Source organism: Moschus berezovskii, chromosome 9 (genome assembly GCF_049115385.1).
Source record: "Moschus berezovskii isolate FMDL1 chromosome 9, NW_MosBer_1.0, whole genome shotgun sequence".
Taxonomy (NCBI): Eukaryota; Metazoa; Chordata; class Mammalia; order Artiodactyla; family Moschidae; genus Moschus; species Moschus berezovskii.
In genome coordinates, this window is record NC_142468.1 from 17,980,327 (window position 1) to 17,994,294 (window position 13,968).

General features: G+C 38.8%; 1 protein-coding gene across 1 annotated transcript in view; it reads right to left on the bottom strand.

Annotated features, from left to right (window-relative positions):
- BBOF1 (basal body orientation factor 1) overlaps window positions 1-13,968 on the bottom strand; it is a 32,522-nt gene that overhangs the window by 1,973 nt on the left and 16,581 nt on the right. The window contains exons 5-9 of the mRNA XM_055437160.2: window positions 10,582-10,662; window positions 9,781-9,851; window positions 8,548-8,692; window positions 7,012-7,505; window positions 4,792-4,893 (exon numbers count right to left, since the gene is read on the bottom strand). Coding sequence (XP_055293135.2) covers window positions 4,792-4,893; window positions 7,012-7,505; window positions 8,548-8,692; window positions 9,781-9,851; window positions 10,582-10,662 — 893 coding nt within the window. The remainder of the gene's footprint in view (window positions 1-4,791; window positions 4,894-7,011; window positions 7,506-8,547; window positions 8,693-9,780; window positions 9,852-10,581; window positions 10,663-13,968) is intronic.

Sequence of the window (13,968 nt, forward strand, 5' to 3'; positions counted from 1 at the left end):
TTTGACGCCATGGACCATAGCTGCCAAGCTTCTCTGTCCGTGGGATTTCCCAGGCATGAATACTGGAGTGGGTTGCCATTTCCTTCTCCAATATATATGGCATTCAATATGTATTATGGTAAATGAATTGATGGATTAAATAAAAATTTAAATATCTCCATAAATGTTTATGGAAATGCCGGTGCCAGCCGGCAAAGAGAACAGGTCCGGACCGCAACGACGTAGAAGCCTGAGAAAAAAATTAAGGAGTAAAGAATGGGGTCGAGAGGACTGAATGCTCGTGAGGCAAATCAGCGACTTTATTGAAAAGGGCCAGGGTTTTTATACCAAGTGAGACGGGGAACAGGGTACATAAAAATACCAAGTCTTTTACCAGGTTAGTTATTGCATCTATAGAAGATTACAAAGGCTTGTTTGCTTTCTAAGACAAGTTTGGCATTTAGACTAATGCTCACAAGATAAGAAAAACTAGTCAGCAGGCTATAAATATTAGGGGGTACATTCTTAATCTATTTTAAGAGATAAGGAAAACATACCTACATAAATCTGGGGAATAAACAAACCTAGCAAAGGATTATTTGCTCTGTTTTTCTCAAGGAAGAACAAATAAGGCCTGGTAAACATTTTATGACTCTCTTAAGGGGTGGCGGGACAGGGAACAGCACTTTCAAGGCATTCCCAGGGCCAACATTTGGGGCCTTGTTCAGGCCGGCTCCCCGCATGGCAATGTTTCCATATTTTTCATATGGAAAGTATGGTTTTCCATATTTTTCATTTGCCTTTCATACCACCTTCATTTCTTAAGCAAAAAATCTTTTTTTTTAATTAAATTTTTTATTTAGGCTGTGCTGGTCTTCGTTGGTGTGCTGTGTGGGCTTTCTCTAGTTGTGGCAAGTGGAGGTTACTCTCTAGTTGCAGTACGTAGGCCTCTCATTGCAGTGGCTTCTCTTATTGTGGAGCACGGGCTCTTGGGCACACAGCTTTGGTAGTTGGGACACGTGGACTCAGCAGTTGCAGCTCCCAGGCTCTAGAGCACAGGCTCTACAGTTGTGGCAAATGGGCTTAGTTGCTCCAAGACGTGGGATCTTCTGGCTGAGTCACCAAGGAAGCCCTCTTAAGCTAAAAATCTTAAACATTTACTTTCTTCTCTATATTCCTTTTATTCTTTATCGCCACGTCCAGCTTCTCCTTCCTTACTATGTCTGTTTCTTTTCTTTATTCCAACTGCCTCCACTCTTGCTTAAATCCCTCACCACACATGCCCAGAGCTGTGCAGCAGCTTCTGCCGGTCCCCGTTCTATGTATGTCCTTCAATCTATCATACATGTCACTGTGTTAGGTTAAGGTCAGCTCAGAGAACAATGACGCAAACCCTTCCAGTACGAGAATCTAACAGTGTGGCTTATTGCTCTTTGTATTCCTCCAAGGCAGAGAAGAAAACTATGCTGCATTACTCCAGAATCTATATTACAAAGTTCAGAATTTTCTGCATGGTTTTTAAGGCTCATCATAATTCAACCCATAGATTAAACTTTATTTCTAATTACTAATTACTCTTACAAATAGCTGTGAAAAGAAGCGAAAAGCAAAGGAGAAAAGGAAAGATATACCCATTTGAATGCAGAGTTCCAAAGAACAGCAGGGAGAGATAAGAAAGCCTTCCTCAGTCATCAGTGCAAAGAAATAAAGGAAAACAATAGGATGGGAAAGACTAGAGATCTCTTCAAGAAAATTAGAGATACCAAGAGAACATTTCATGCAAAGATGGGCTCAATAAAGACAGAAATGGTATGGACCTAACAGCAGCAAAAGATGTGAAGAAGAGGTGGCAACAATACACAGAAGAACTGTCCAAAAAAGATCTTCATGACCCAGATAATCATGATCGTGTGATCACTCACCTAGAGCCAGACATCCTGGAATGTGAAGGCAAGTGGGCCTTAGGAAGCATCACTATGAACAAAGCTAGTGGAGGTGATGGAATTCCAGCTGAGCTATTTCAAATCCTGAAAGATGATGCTGTGAAAGTGCTGCACTCAATATGCCAGCAAATTTGGAAAACTCAGCAGTGGCCACAGGACTGGAAAAGGTCAGTTTTCATTCCAACCCCTAAGAAAGGCAATGCCAAAGAATGCTCAAACTACCACACAATTGCACTCACCTCACATGCTAGTAAATTAATGCTCAAAATTCTCCAAGCCAGGCTTCAGCAATACATGAACTGTGAACTCCCAGATGTTCAAGCTGGTTTTAGAATAAGGCAGAGGAACCAGAGATCAAATTGCCAACATCCACTGGATCATGGAAAAAGCAAGAGAGTTCCAGGAAAACATCTATTTCTGCTTTATTGACTATGCCAAAGCCTTTGACTGTGTGGATCACAATAAACTGTGGAAAATTCTGAAAGAGATGGGAATGCCAGATCCCCTGACCTTCCTCTTGAGAAATCTGTATGTAGGTCAGGAAGCAACAGTTAGAACTGGACATGGAACAACAGACTGGTTCCAAATAGGAAAAGGAGTACATCAAGGCTATATATTGTCACCCTGCTTATTTAACTTATATGCATAGTACATCGTGAGAAACGCTGGGCTGGAAGAAGCACAAGCTGGAATCAAGATTGCCGGGAGAAATATCAATAACCTCAGATATGCAGGTGACACCACCCTTATGGCAGAAAGTGAAGAACTAAAGAGCCTCTTGATGAAAGTGAAAGAGGAAAGTGAAAAAGTTGGCTTAAAACTCAACATTCAGAAAACAGATCATGTCATCCAGTCCCATCACTTCATGGCAAATAGATGGGGAAACAGTGGCTGATTTTACTTTTTTGGGCTCCAAAATCACTGCAGATGGTGACTGCAGTCATGAAATAAGACACTCCTTGGAAGGAAAGTTATGACCAACCTAGATAGCTTATTAAAAAGCAGAGACATTACTTTGCCAATAAAGGTCCATCTAGTCAAGGCTATGGTTTTTCCAGTAGTCATGTATGGATGTGAGAGTTGGACTATAAAGAAAGCTGAGCACCGAAGAATTGTGCTTTTGAACTGTGGTGTTACAGAAGACTCTTGAGAGTCCCTTGGACTGCAAGGAGATCCAACCAATCCATCCTAAAGGAGATCAGTCCTGAGTGTTCACTGGAAGGACTGATGTTGAAGCTGAAACTCCCTATACATTGGCCACCTGATGCAAACAGCTGACTCATTTGAAAAGACCTTGATGCTGAGCAAGATTGATGGCAGGAGGAGAAGTGGATGACAGAGGATGAGATGGTTGGATGGCATCACCAACTCAATGGACATGAGTTTGAATAAACTCCATGAGTTGGTGATGGACAGGGAGGCCTGGCATGCTGTGCTCCACGGGATTGCGATGAGTCGGACACGACTGAGCTACTGAACTGAACTGAATTACTCTCTATCATCACCAAATTTCCTCAAGCCAGGAAGTTTCTCCTTAGTGTTGCCTAAATACCCTCCGGACAAAGGTCCCTACAGTCAAGACTATGGTTTTTCAAGTAGTCATGTATGGATGTGACAGTTAAAGAATTGATGCTTTTGAACTGTGGTGTTGGAGAAGACTCTTGAGAGTCCCTTGGACTGCCAGGAGATCAAACCAATCCATCCTAAAGGAAATCAGCTCTGAATATTCATTGGAAGGACTGATGCTGAAGCTGAAGCTCCAATACTTTGGCCACATGATGTGAAGAACTGACTCATTGGAAAAGACCCAATGCTGGGAAAGACTGAACGCGGGAGGAGAACGAGATGACAGAGGATGAGATGGTTGGGTGGCATCACCGACTCAATGGGCATGAGTTTGAGTAAACTCTGGGAATCGGTGATAGACAGGGAGACCTGGCATGCTGCAGTCCATGGGGTCCCAAAGAATCGGACTGAGCTACTGAACTGAACTACCCTCCACCCAGTCCTCCCTCTGGGCTTTTTCTCATGGTGTCTACTAAGTCCTAGCCTAATATGCCCTCCTCACTCTCTCTACCCTCCTCACTCTTTACCACTATCCTATAAGGCACCCACAAAGTTGCCCTCTCAGTCTTCCCTGACAACTCTAGCCCACTGACAAATTGTCTGCACTCCAATTACACTTTATTGTGCCACCTAATTTTCCTTGTTATGCTTGGTTTTGTTTGGGAAATCAAACTGTAAGCTTTTGAAATCAAAGGCAATGTCCTTTAATTCTTTTGAATCCCTACAGTACCGTGGTGCCAAGCATTTAACAATCAGTTGATAACTGGTTGATTTATTTCAGCCACTTTATAGTTCATTACCAGGGTTACAGTCACTGACAAAACATGAAGAAAGAGAGTAAAACTACATTAAAAATAATTATTTGGAGTAACTGTGGTTTTCTGTTTTCCTTTCTAGGTCTTTTTTTTTTTTGTATTAAAGAGTCCCATGATTAATATTCAGCTTTGTAATCATTTACTTATCTTTGCAGACCAATAGAATCTTAACAATTGCTATGCTTCTCTTTAGTTACCACTCATTCAGCTGAGCAATGTTATACCTTCTTAGGAAGCATTAGCTTAAACACCTAAGATTAATCAGTTTTTCTCTCCCCTTTAATTCTAATTCCTCTTTCATTTTGGTGCTCACTTACACATCTCCCATTCTTTAGCTCTGGGAGTTGCAGTAGCTATGCAATATGACCTTGCTTTATTTTCTGCTTGTTTTCCATTCTCTTAATTCTAAATAAGAATATGTTCACTGTTTCTATATGTTTCTAGGTTTGATAGAAAACTAATATTTCACTACTGAAATAAGGAGGTACCTAGGAACAAAGCCATTCATTTTTGCAAAGAGCAGTCTCAAGACTTTCTCCTTCTGCTCCCAGGTCAAATCTCCAATATCCACATTTCCTTGAATATCTGTCCTAAAGAATTTCAAAGAAAAAAATGGAAAAATGTATGATCAAAGCAAGCATCTCTTTTTTAAAAATATAAAATATGTAAACATGAAAAAAGAACATTTCCAAATCATAACTGAATATTATGATGTTTCCAAATGTAATGACTAGAAAGTAAACTATGTCTATTACAAAATCATAGTTGAAAAGCATATCAATATGCTAGTCAATTTGAAGTTTTACATAGTCATTAAAATAAAATAAAAACTGTAACAACATGAAAAAAAAATCTGTGCCCAAACGTTAAGCAAATAAGCAGAATAGAAAATTGTGAGGCAAAATTATGTATCCAGATTAACACAAAGACAAAAGAAGTAAGAAAAAATTGGTGCTATTACTGATAAATTCCTTTTAGCATGTCTTTAGTATTAGATATTTTGCTATGAAAATAGAGTGATGAGAAGTATATATATAAAATAACATGTAACTTATCTAGTCTATTTCTTACCTCCAAATAAGGTTATAGCTAATCTTTCCAGGCAGGTATTTATCTATCTATACCATAACTTTTCTAAAGGATTTATAGTCTACTTGCTATTTACAAAAGTTGGCTAACATGTAAATAGAGTATAGATGTAGAATGTAAGAAACATTTGCATATATGTCAATTGGGTTAGTTAAGTTTAGATTTTGCCTTGTGATCACCGTATACTTTGTCCTTCCCAATCTGCCTCTTCAGCAGATACTGTAATATTTTAACTATAATTTCTGCTTTCCTGGTAGAAGCAATAGAATACTAGGGTTAAGGTGATTAATTGCTCAGAAGGCAGAATAGGAAGAGTTCAGTTTCTGCAATAATAATGTTGAGAGTCATTTTATGTACCTTCCTCTGAAAACTTATATACCCTTAATATACAGCAGATTAAAAAAATGAAAAGAAACTGCCTTATGTATGATGGGGACTCAACTTGAAATAGAAAAATTACAGTGAACCTCTGGTAGTAGTTATTATAATAAGTCTATTATTATAATAGAGTAATAGTAATAATGTTATTAATAGACTTCTGAATATGGCAAAAAGATAAAAATTATAGTATGGACATTTTTGAAGACGAGTCACTGGCCATGTCCAACCTTCCTGACAGCTATATAATTTAAAAGAACTTTCATATTAGCCTATTAAAAAATAATTTAAAACAGAAAATATATTTGGAAGCCCCTCTTAATAAGATGTTAAGTGCATGGTAGTAGGGATTTTTAAAACTTTCTTAAGGCCCTTGAAGAATCTAATTGCATAGGGATATAAACAATTTTTTCAGAGTAATATTTAAAATGTACTATAATCCATGGTTTATAGGGTGAAAGTATTCAAACAGGCTAACAGGAAACAGTTAATTATTGTATACAGCCTGTGCTTGTTAGTCACTCAGTCATGTCCAACTCTTTGTGGCCCTATGGACTGTAGTCCACCAAGCTCCTCTGTCCATGGAATTCTCCAGGCAAGAATACCAGAATGGGTGCCATTTCCTTCTCCAGGGGTGTATAGTCTACAACTGTCTCAGTCATTCTACTGCCTTCATCACGGTGGCAGTAGATCTCTTCTAGACACCTGTAGGGGCTTCTGGTTACGACAGTGGTGGAAGGGGCACTACTGTATGTCCTCCAATCCACAGGACAGTTCTGTTCAACAGAGAGTTATGTTGATTCTTTAAATTAGAGATTTGGTTAGATATTATTACCTACGAATTTCATCTCAGAATAGTAAGGGGAATATTACAAATTATTTGTGAAAGTATGTTTACCAAAAATGATTAACCTGAATCTAATCAAACCTTTGAAACAAATTTACAGGAAACAGAAGAAAGGAACATGTTAAAAGATATTACAGTGACATTCAAAATGGAACAAACAATCCCTCTGACAAGTCTCTGTCGTACAAAAAAGGGAGACAATCTACTAAGAAGACCCCACACATTATGCTAATCATAGGGGTTACAAAGATGAGTAAGACAGTTTCTCTTCTCAAGTAACTTACTGAGTAATCTATTTAATACTTAGATACTGTCAAACTTGTCAGGATTTTTATTTCTCTAAAGGGCAAAAAAAAGCAGTACAAAAGACAAAATATTAAAGCATCATTAGTACCATTTATCAGCCTCCATAACATCCTGATTCACGCTATTGGTGCTGTGTTCTCTGCCATCAAATGTTCGGATTTTGGGATATTCCATTCTTCCTGCACATGCCTGTCTCATTTTAAGATTGAAAGCAGTTTGTGCTACCTGTTTATAATGCTTTCTGCTAAATAGGATCTGTTTCTTTACTTGGTGTAGAGCATCTAAAAAGAATCTTTCCACTTCTGTTCTCTCATCTAGTATGTTCTTGGCCAGCTTCTTTATTCGATTCATTTCCTTGTCCTTCATCTGAAGAAGTTGCTTCAGCTTGAAAATTTCAACCTGACCTGCTTGGTTCTCTACCATTGCCTGTTGCTGCAGTTTTAAAACTTCAGTCTCAAACTCTTTGGTCATGCAAACCAGGGCATTCTCCAGGCTTACTACCTTCTTCTGAAGAGTTTGGATTTGTAATTTCTGCTGGGTAAGTTGCATTATCTTTTCTTTAACCAACAGATCATTGATCTCCTAAAATAGAAAGATGAGGGAGGTGTGAGTTTTTTTTAATAAATTTCTGAACATAAAATTTACTCACTAATTTCTATTACTTTAAGAGGTTTGAGTTTGAGGCCAGGTTGCAATGGTGATATTTTTGCTCTTCTGTACATAAAGAGTAAGAAACATCAAGAGTCCTTTTCTGGACTTATGAAGACCACAAATTTTTACTAATCAAGGCATTTTCCTTCTTCTAAAATTATGAAAGCTTCAGTATTTTATATTATCAAAAGAATATCCCAATAAGACTATACAGTAAAATTACTATAGTAGTTTTAACAACGACATACTGCCAACTGTGGCAATCTGCTAGTTGCCTGTCCCAGTGTCCATTTTCCATTATCTACTTCATAATAAAGCCCTAATTTTATTCAGAAAAGTACTAAGCCCAGATGAAAACTCCCAGTTTCCCTAGTAGTTCAGCAAAGCTATGTGACTAAGCTCTGATGAAACAGCTGCAAGTAGAAATGTGTATAGAACTTTCAGGTAGACCTCTGAAGGGAGGAGCATACTGTCTTCCTTCTTGTTCTTCTCCCTCCCTATTGTGAGAGCTCCAGCAGCTTTTGGAGGCCATGGGGTGGAGATAAGCCATGTGCGGCAGAACAAAGTTAAGGAACCCGAGTGTCTGCTAACTTTGTGGCATTCCAGCTCTGGACTGCTTGCCTCCAGACTTCCTTTAGGAAGAGAATACACCCTTACATGGGGAGACCACTGTAGTCACAGCTGAGAACCTATTCCTAAGTGATTCAGGGACCAACTCTAAGCAACATAAAATGAATACAAATGTATTAGAGGACAGGAGTTACATTTATGTTTCAGAGATATTCTTTATAAAGCCAAATCTAAAGTTTCTTATAAATTATTCAGTAATTAACTTTTCAGGTAAGAAAAACACATCAACCAGACAGAAGAAAAATAGTCCTATTGTCCTTATATACCATTACTATACTCAGTTCTTACTATTCACCAACCCAATCTTTAAAACAATCAAGAAAGTTTAAATGAGAATGGGAACCTTTTGCTGTGAAAGAAAAGTCTGAGTCTCTTGCAACTTCTGGGAGTTTTTTTGTAGAGCATCAGCTTCCTTCAGATGGTATGCGAGAGCTTTCTGGAGATAAATATTCTCTTTAAAAACACTTCTTCCAGCATTGTTCAATTGCCTAAAAGACCCAAAAACACAGACCTAAGTTTTACATATTACCAAACTAGATTAGTGACTGCTTTATCCCCTAACATTAATAGTAATGATCATTGGGAATTCCCTAGCAGTTCAGTGATTAAACTCAGAGCTTTCACTGCCATGGTCCAGGTTCACTCCCTGGTCAGGGAACTAAGATCCTGTAAGGCATGTGGGCAACCAAAAATAATAAATAATAAAAAAAATAATGACTAACACTTATTTAGCTTATGGTAGGTACTCTATACTTGGGTGGGGATCTTAAAAAACTAAGTTCTCACCAATGGAAAAGCCAAGAGTGATATGTTACTTCCAGTCCAAGGCAGTTAAGGGCACGTATGTGTTTCCCATACTCTCTCTTTGTCCATGTGACTGGACATAAAGAACAAAATGGAAGCAGCTCAGGTTCCTGAACCACCTGTGGAGTACAGCTGTCAGACCCACATTAGATTAGAAATAAACTATTGAGACCTGGGGGGCTTCCCAGGTGGCACAGTGCCTGCCAATGCAGGAGACGCAAGAGACTCAGGTTTGATCCCTGGGTCAGGAATAGCCCCTGGAGTAGGAAATAGCAACCCACTCCAGTATTCTTGCCTGGAAAATTCCTTGGACAGAGGAGCCTGGCTGGCTATACTTCATGGGGTTGTAAAGAGTTGGACACAACTGAGCAACTAAACACATTAACACATTGAGACCTAGTGTATGCATTAACACAACGCAGTTACTTCCACTAATATACCTCATGATAACCATGCACAGCTGGCATTATTAATACCATTTTTAGATGAAGAAATTTAATTTCAAAAAATTTAAGAAATCTTCTCACAGTCAGTTAGTATACATGTTGAGAACTAAAGTGTAACTTCAAAGCCCAAGCTCTCTCCTCCAGACTCTGCTGCTACAAAAAGGATGGAAGGAAAAGGGGCGGAGACACAGAGAGAAGGAAAGTAAACTAGAAAATCCACAGAAAGCAAAGCTAGAGAGAAGAGGCAGAAAACATGATAAGAACAGAAAAGTCTAGCAAAGAGCTGAGAGGCTGCTAGAAAGAGAAAGGAAGCGGTGGTCTCTTACGCAACAGCTTCATGGTGGGCTCTGTCTGCCAGCATTATTATCTTCTTTTCAGCCTCTTTTTCCAGTCTATGCTAAAAGAAATAGGCTCTTTTAATACAGCTATATCTAGATTCTGCTTCTATCCCACTCCCAGGTTATTCAGTACACAAACTAGAAACTGAGAGCCACTTTTTAAAGCAAATCCTTTTATATAACCCTGACATGAGTACTTATTTGCCTCACCCTCACTTACCTACATGCCCAGCAATTTGTGAAAAAATCTATTTAATTTTTTCCTAAGGATGAAAAATTGAAGAAAAATTAAAAGAATTAAAGAAAAACCATGGGGATTCTGAGAAGATTCTACATGTGTTCCAAAGCACTTCTCATAATTTGGAGAATTAACTTTAGATGCACAGAGAAATGTGGAAACTTGTGATGCTAAAGAATACTTTTGAGCCCCTTTTATTAATATCCGTAGTTAACTTGACCAAGGGAAGGCCTTCACATGTACCACAGGAACCTCTCCAAGCCCGCCTCCCCTACAGAAAGTGGCACCTGAAGCTTTAGTTCCACCAGGGGACACCAAGCTGGGGTGAGGGGGAATGTGTCCTGAAGCCTTGCTCAGATGACAGTCCCTCTCAAAGATTTCAACAATGTCTAACTAAGGGTGAGTGGGGAAGAATAAGAATTCTTCTTATTATAAGAAGGCATTTTATTATAAAATGCCCAAATGAAAAGTTATGTCTCAGAATACATATAAATACACTTATGTTGTTCTAGTACAAACAATATTTACTAATGAATGCAAATATGTTGTACCTTTTCTTCAAAAAACTTGCCTTCCAGTCTTCTAAGAGTCTCCTGATGTTTCTGCTCTGTGTTCCTTAAATCCTCCTTTAGCTAAAATTAAAATAACCAAAAAATGAAAGAATGGTCAGTAGGAAATGGGGTGAATTGAGGTATGCTGTGGCTGCTGCTCAGTCGCATCTGCCTATGCAACCCCATGGACTGTAGCCCACCAGGCTCCACTATCCATAGGATTCTCCAGGCCAGAATACTGGGGTGGGTTGCCATTTCCTTCTCCAGGGGATCTTCCCAACCCAGGGACTGAACCCATGTCTCCTGCACCTCCTGCATTGGCATGTATCTTCTTTACCACTGAGCCACCTGGGAAGCCCCAGATTGGGGCATATCCCTGGAACATTCTCTATCAAGAAACATTCTCTGTCACACATTACCTCTTAATCTTGAACACACAGAAAAACCTCATGCCCTCCCTCTGAGTACCATACTTCTTATAAATGTCTATAGATTGGGAAGATCCCCTGGAGAAGGGAAAGGCTATACTTACTCCTGTATTCTGGCCTGGAGAATTCCATGGACTGTATAGTCCATGGGGTTGCAAAGAGTTGGACACGACTGAGCGACTTACACTTTCACTTACAAGATTAGTACTGAGTTTCTTAAAACTATTATTTCATGAATAATAGTTCTCAGAACATTCAAATAAGTTATTATAATACTCATCCCCACAAAATATCTTCATTTTAAACATATGAACTCACAGAATCATAATTTTCAGAGTTGGAAGGAATCTTAGGAGTCAGACTATACAAATCTCCCACTTAACAGGCATCTTTTCTATGAGAAAAATATCTAGAGACGGAAGTACCAATACTTCAAATCATATTAATTCTCTAGGCCGCCCTTTAAGAGTTCTCATTTTTAGAAAATTCTTCCTAGTATAAATCTAAAAAGTATCTCCCTATGATTCTCATAGATGGATCCTTCTATCCTCTAAAACTACATAGACTAAAAAGAACATAAAATTCTTCGAGGCAAAAAAGAAAAAATTGAGCTAAATAACTCTGATTCTGAAGGTTATATTTACTGGTAAGAACAAATCAGATAAAATAGGTATGCTCAATCTAACATTCATGCCACAAAAAAAGGCAATAGAGGACTTTCCATCAGACAGACCCAAGGTTCAACTGTTACCTCTCTCACCAGCTGTTTTGGCAAATCACTATCTTCTCTAAGTCTCAGGTCTCCAGAGTAGAAAGAAGATAATAATAGAAGCTATCTCATAGAGATGTGGCAAGGATTAAATAACAAATAATACACATAAAATACTTAGAATAGTAATAACCATTTAATGCAGAGGTTAGTTATCGTTGTGGTTGTTGTTCATCACTAAGTTGTGTCTCTTTGCAACCCCATGAACTGCAGCTTCACTGTCCTTCACCATCTCCCGTAGCTTGCTCAAACTCATGTCCACTGGGACAGTGATACCATCCATATCCATCTCATCCTCTGTCACCCGCTTCTGCTCTTGCCCTCAGTCTTTCCCAGCATCTGAGTCTCTTCCAATGAGTAGGCTCTTCGCATCAGGTGACCAAAGTATTGGAGCTTAAGCTTCAGCATCAGTCCTTCCAATGAATATTCAGGGTTGATTTCCTTTAGGATTGACTGCTTTGATCTCCTTGCAGTCCAAGGGACTCTCAAGAATCTTCTCCAATACCACAGTTTGAAAGCATCAGTTCATCTGCACTCAGCCTTCTTTATGGTCCAACTCTCACATCTGTACATGACTACTGGAAAAACCATAGCTTTGACTAGACAGACCTTTGTCAGCAAAGTGATGTCTCTGCTTTTTAATATATTGTCTATGTTTATCATAGCTTTTCTTCCAAGGAACAAGCGACTTTTAATTTTGTGGCTGCAGTCACTGTCATAGTGATTCTGGAGCCCAAGAAAATGAAATCTGACATGTTTCCACTTTTTCCCCATCTATTTGCCATGAAGTGATGGGACCGGGTGCCATGATCTTCGTTTTCTGAATGTAGAGTTTTAAGCCAGCTTTTTTATTCTCCTCTTTCGCCTTCATCAAGAGGCTCTTTAGTTCCTCTTCACTTTCTGCTATTAAAGTGGTATCATCTACATATCTGAGGTTATTGATATTTCTCCTGGCAATCTTGATTCCAGCTTGTGAGTCATCCAGCCCAGCATTTCATATGACGTACTCGGCATATAAGTTAAATAAGCAGGGTGACAATAACTCAGCTGGAATTTCATCACCTCTACTAGCTTTGTTTATAGTGATGCTTCCTAAGGCCCACTTGACTTCACACTCCAGGTTGTTTGGTTCTAGGTGAATGACCATACCATAGTGGTTATCTGGGTCATTAAGAGCTTTTCTGTATAGTTCTTCTGTGTATTCTTGCCACCTCTTCTTAATCTCTTCTGCTTCTGTTAGGTCCTTGCTGTTTTTGTCCTTTACTATGCCTATCTTTGAATAAAATGTTCCTTTGATATCTCTAATTTTCTTAGAGACCTCTAGTCTTTCCATTCTATTGTTTTCCTCTATTTCTTTGCATTGTTCACTTAAGACAGCTTTTTTAAATCTCTCTTTGCTATTCTCTGGAATTCTGCATTCAGTTGGGTATATTTTTCCCTTTCTCCTTTGTCTTTCACTTCTCTTAGCTATTTGTAAGGCCTCCTCAGACAACCACCTTACCTTCTTACGTTTCTTTTTCTTGGGGATAGTTTTGGTCACCACCTCCTGTACAATGTTACAAACCTCTGTCCATAGTTCTTCAGGTACTCTATGTCTATCAGATCTGGTCCCTTGAATCTATTCATCACCTCCTATATAATCATAAGGGATTTGATTTAGGTCATACCTGAATGGCCTAGTAGTTTTCCCTACTTTCTTCAATTTGAGCCTGAATTTTGCAATAAAGAGCTGATGATCTGAGCCATGGTCAGCTCCAGGTCTTGTTTTACCTGACTATATAGAGCTTCTCCCTGAACTGATAGAGCTTCTCCATCTTCGGCTACAAAGAATCGGATTTCAGTATTAACCATCTGGTGATGTCCATGTGTAGAGTCGTCTCTTGTGTTGTTGGAAGAGGGTGTTTGCTATTAGCAGTGTGTTCTCTTGGAAAAACTCTGTTAGCCTTTGCCCTCCTTCACTTTGTACTCCAAGGCCAAACTTGCCTATTACTCTGGGAATCTCTTGACTTCCTACTTTCACATTCCTGTTCCCTAGGATGAAAAGGACATCTTTTTTTGGTGTTAGTTCTAGGAGGTCTTGTAGGTTTTCACAGAATCATTATTATTGTTTCCAATATTGTCCTTCCTTATACTTAACAATTTTCCTTACTGTGATCTCTGTTGTAACAGTATTAAATCTCCATTTGATCC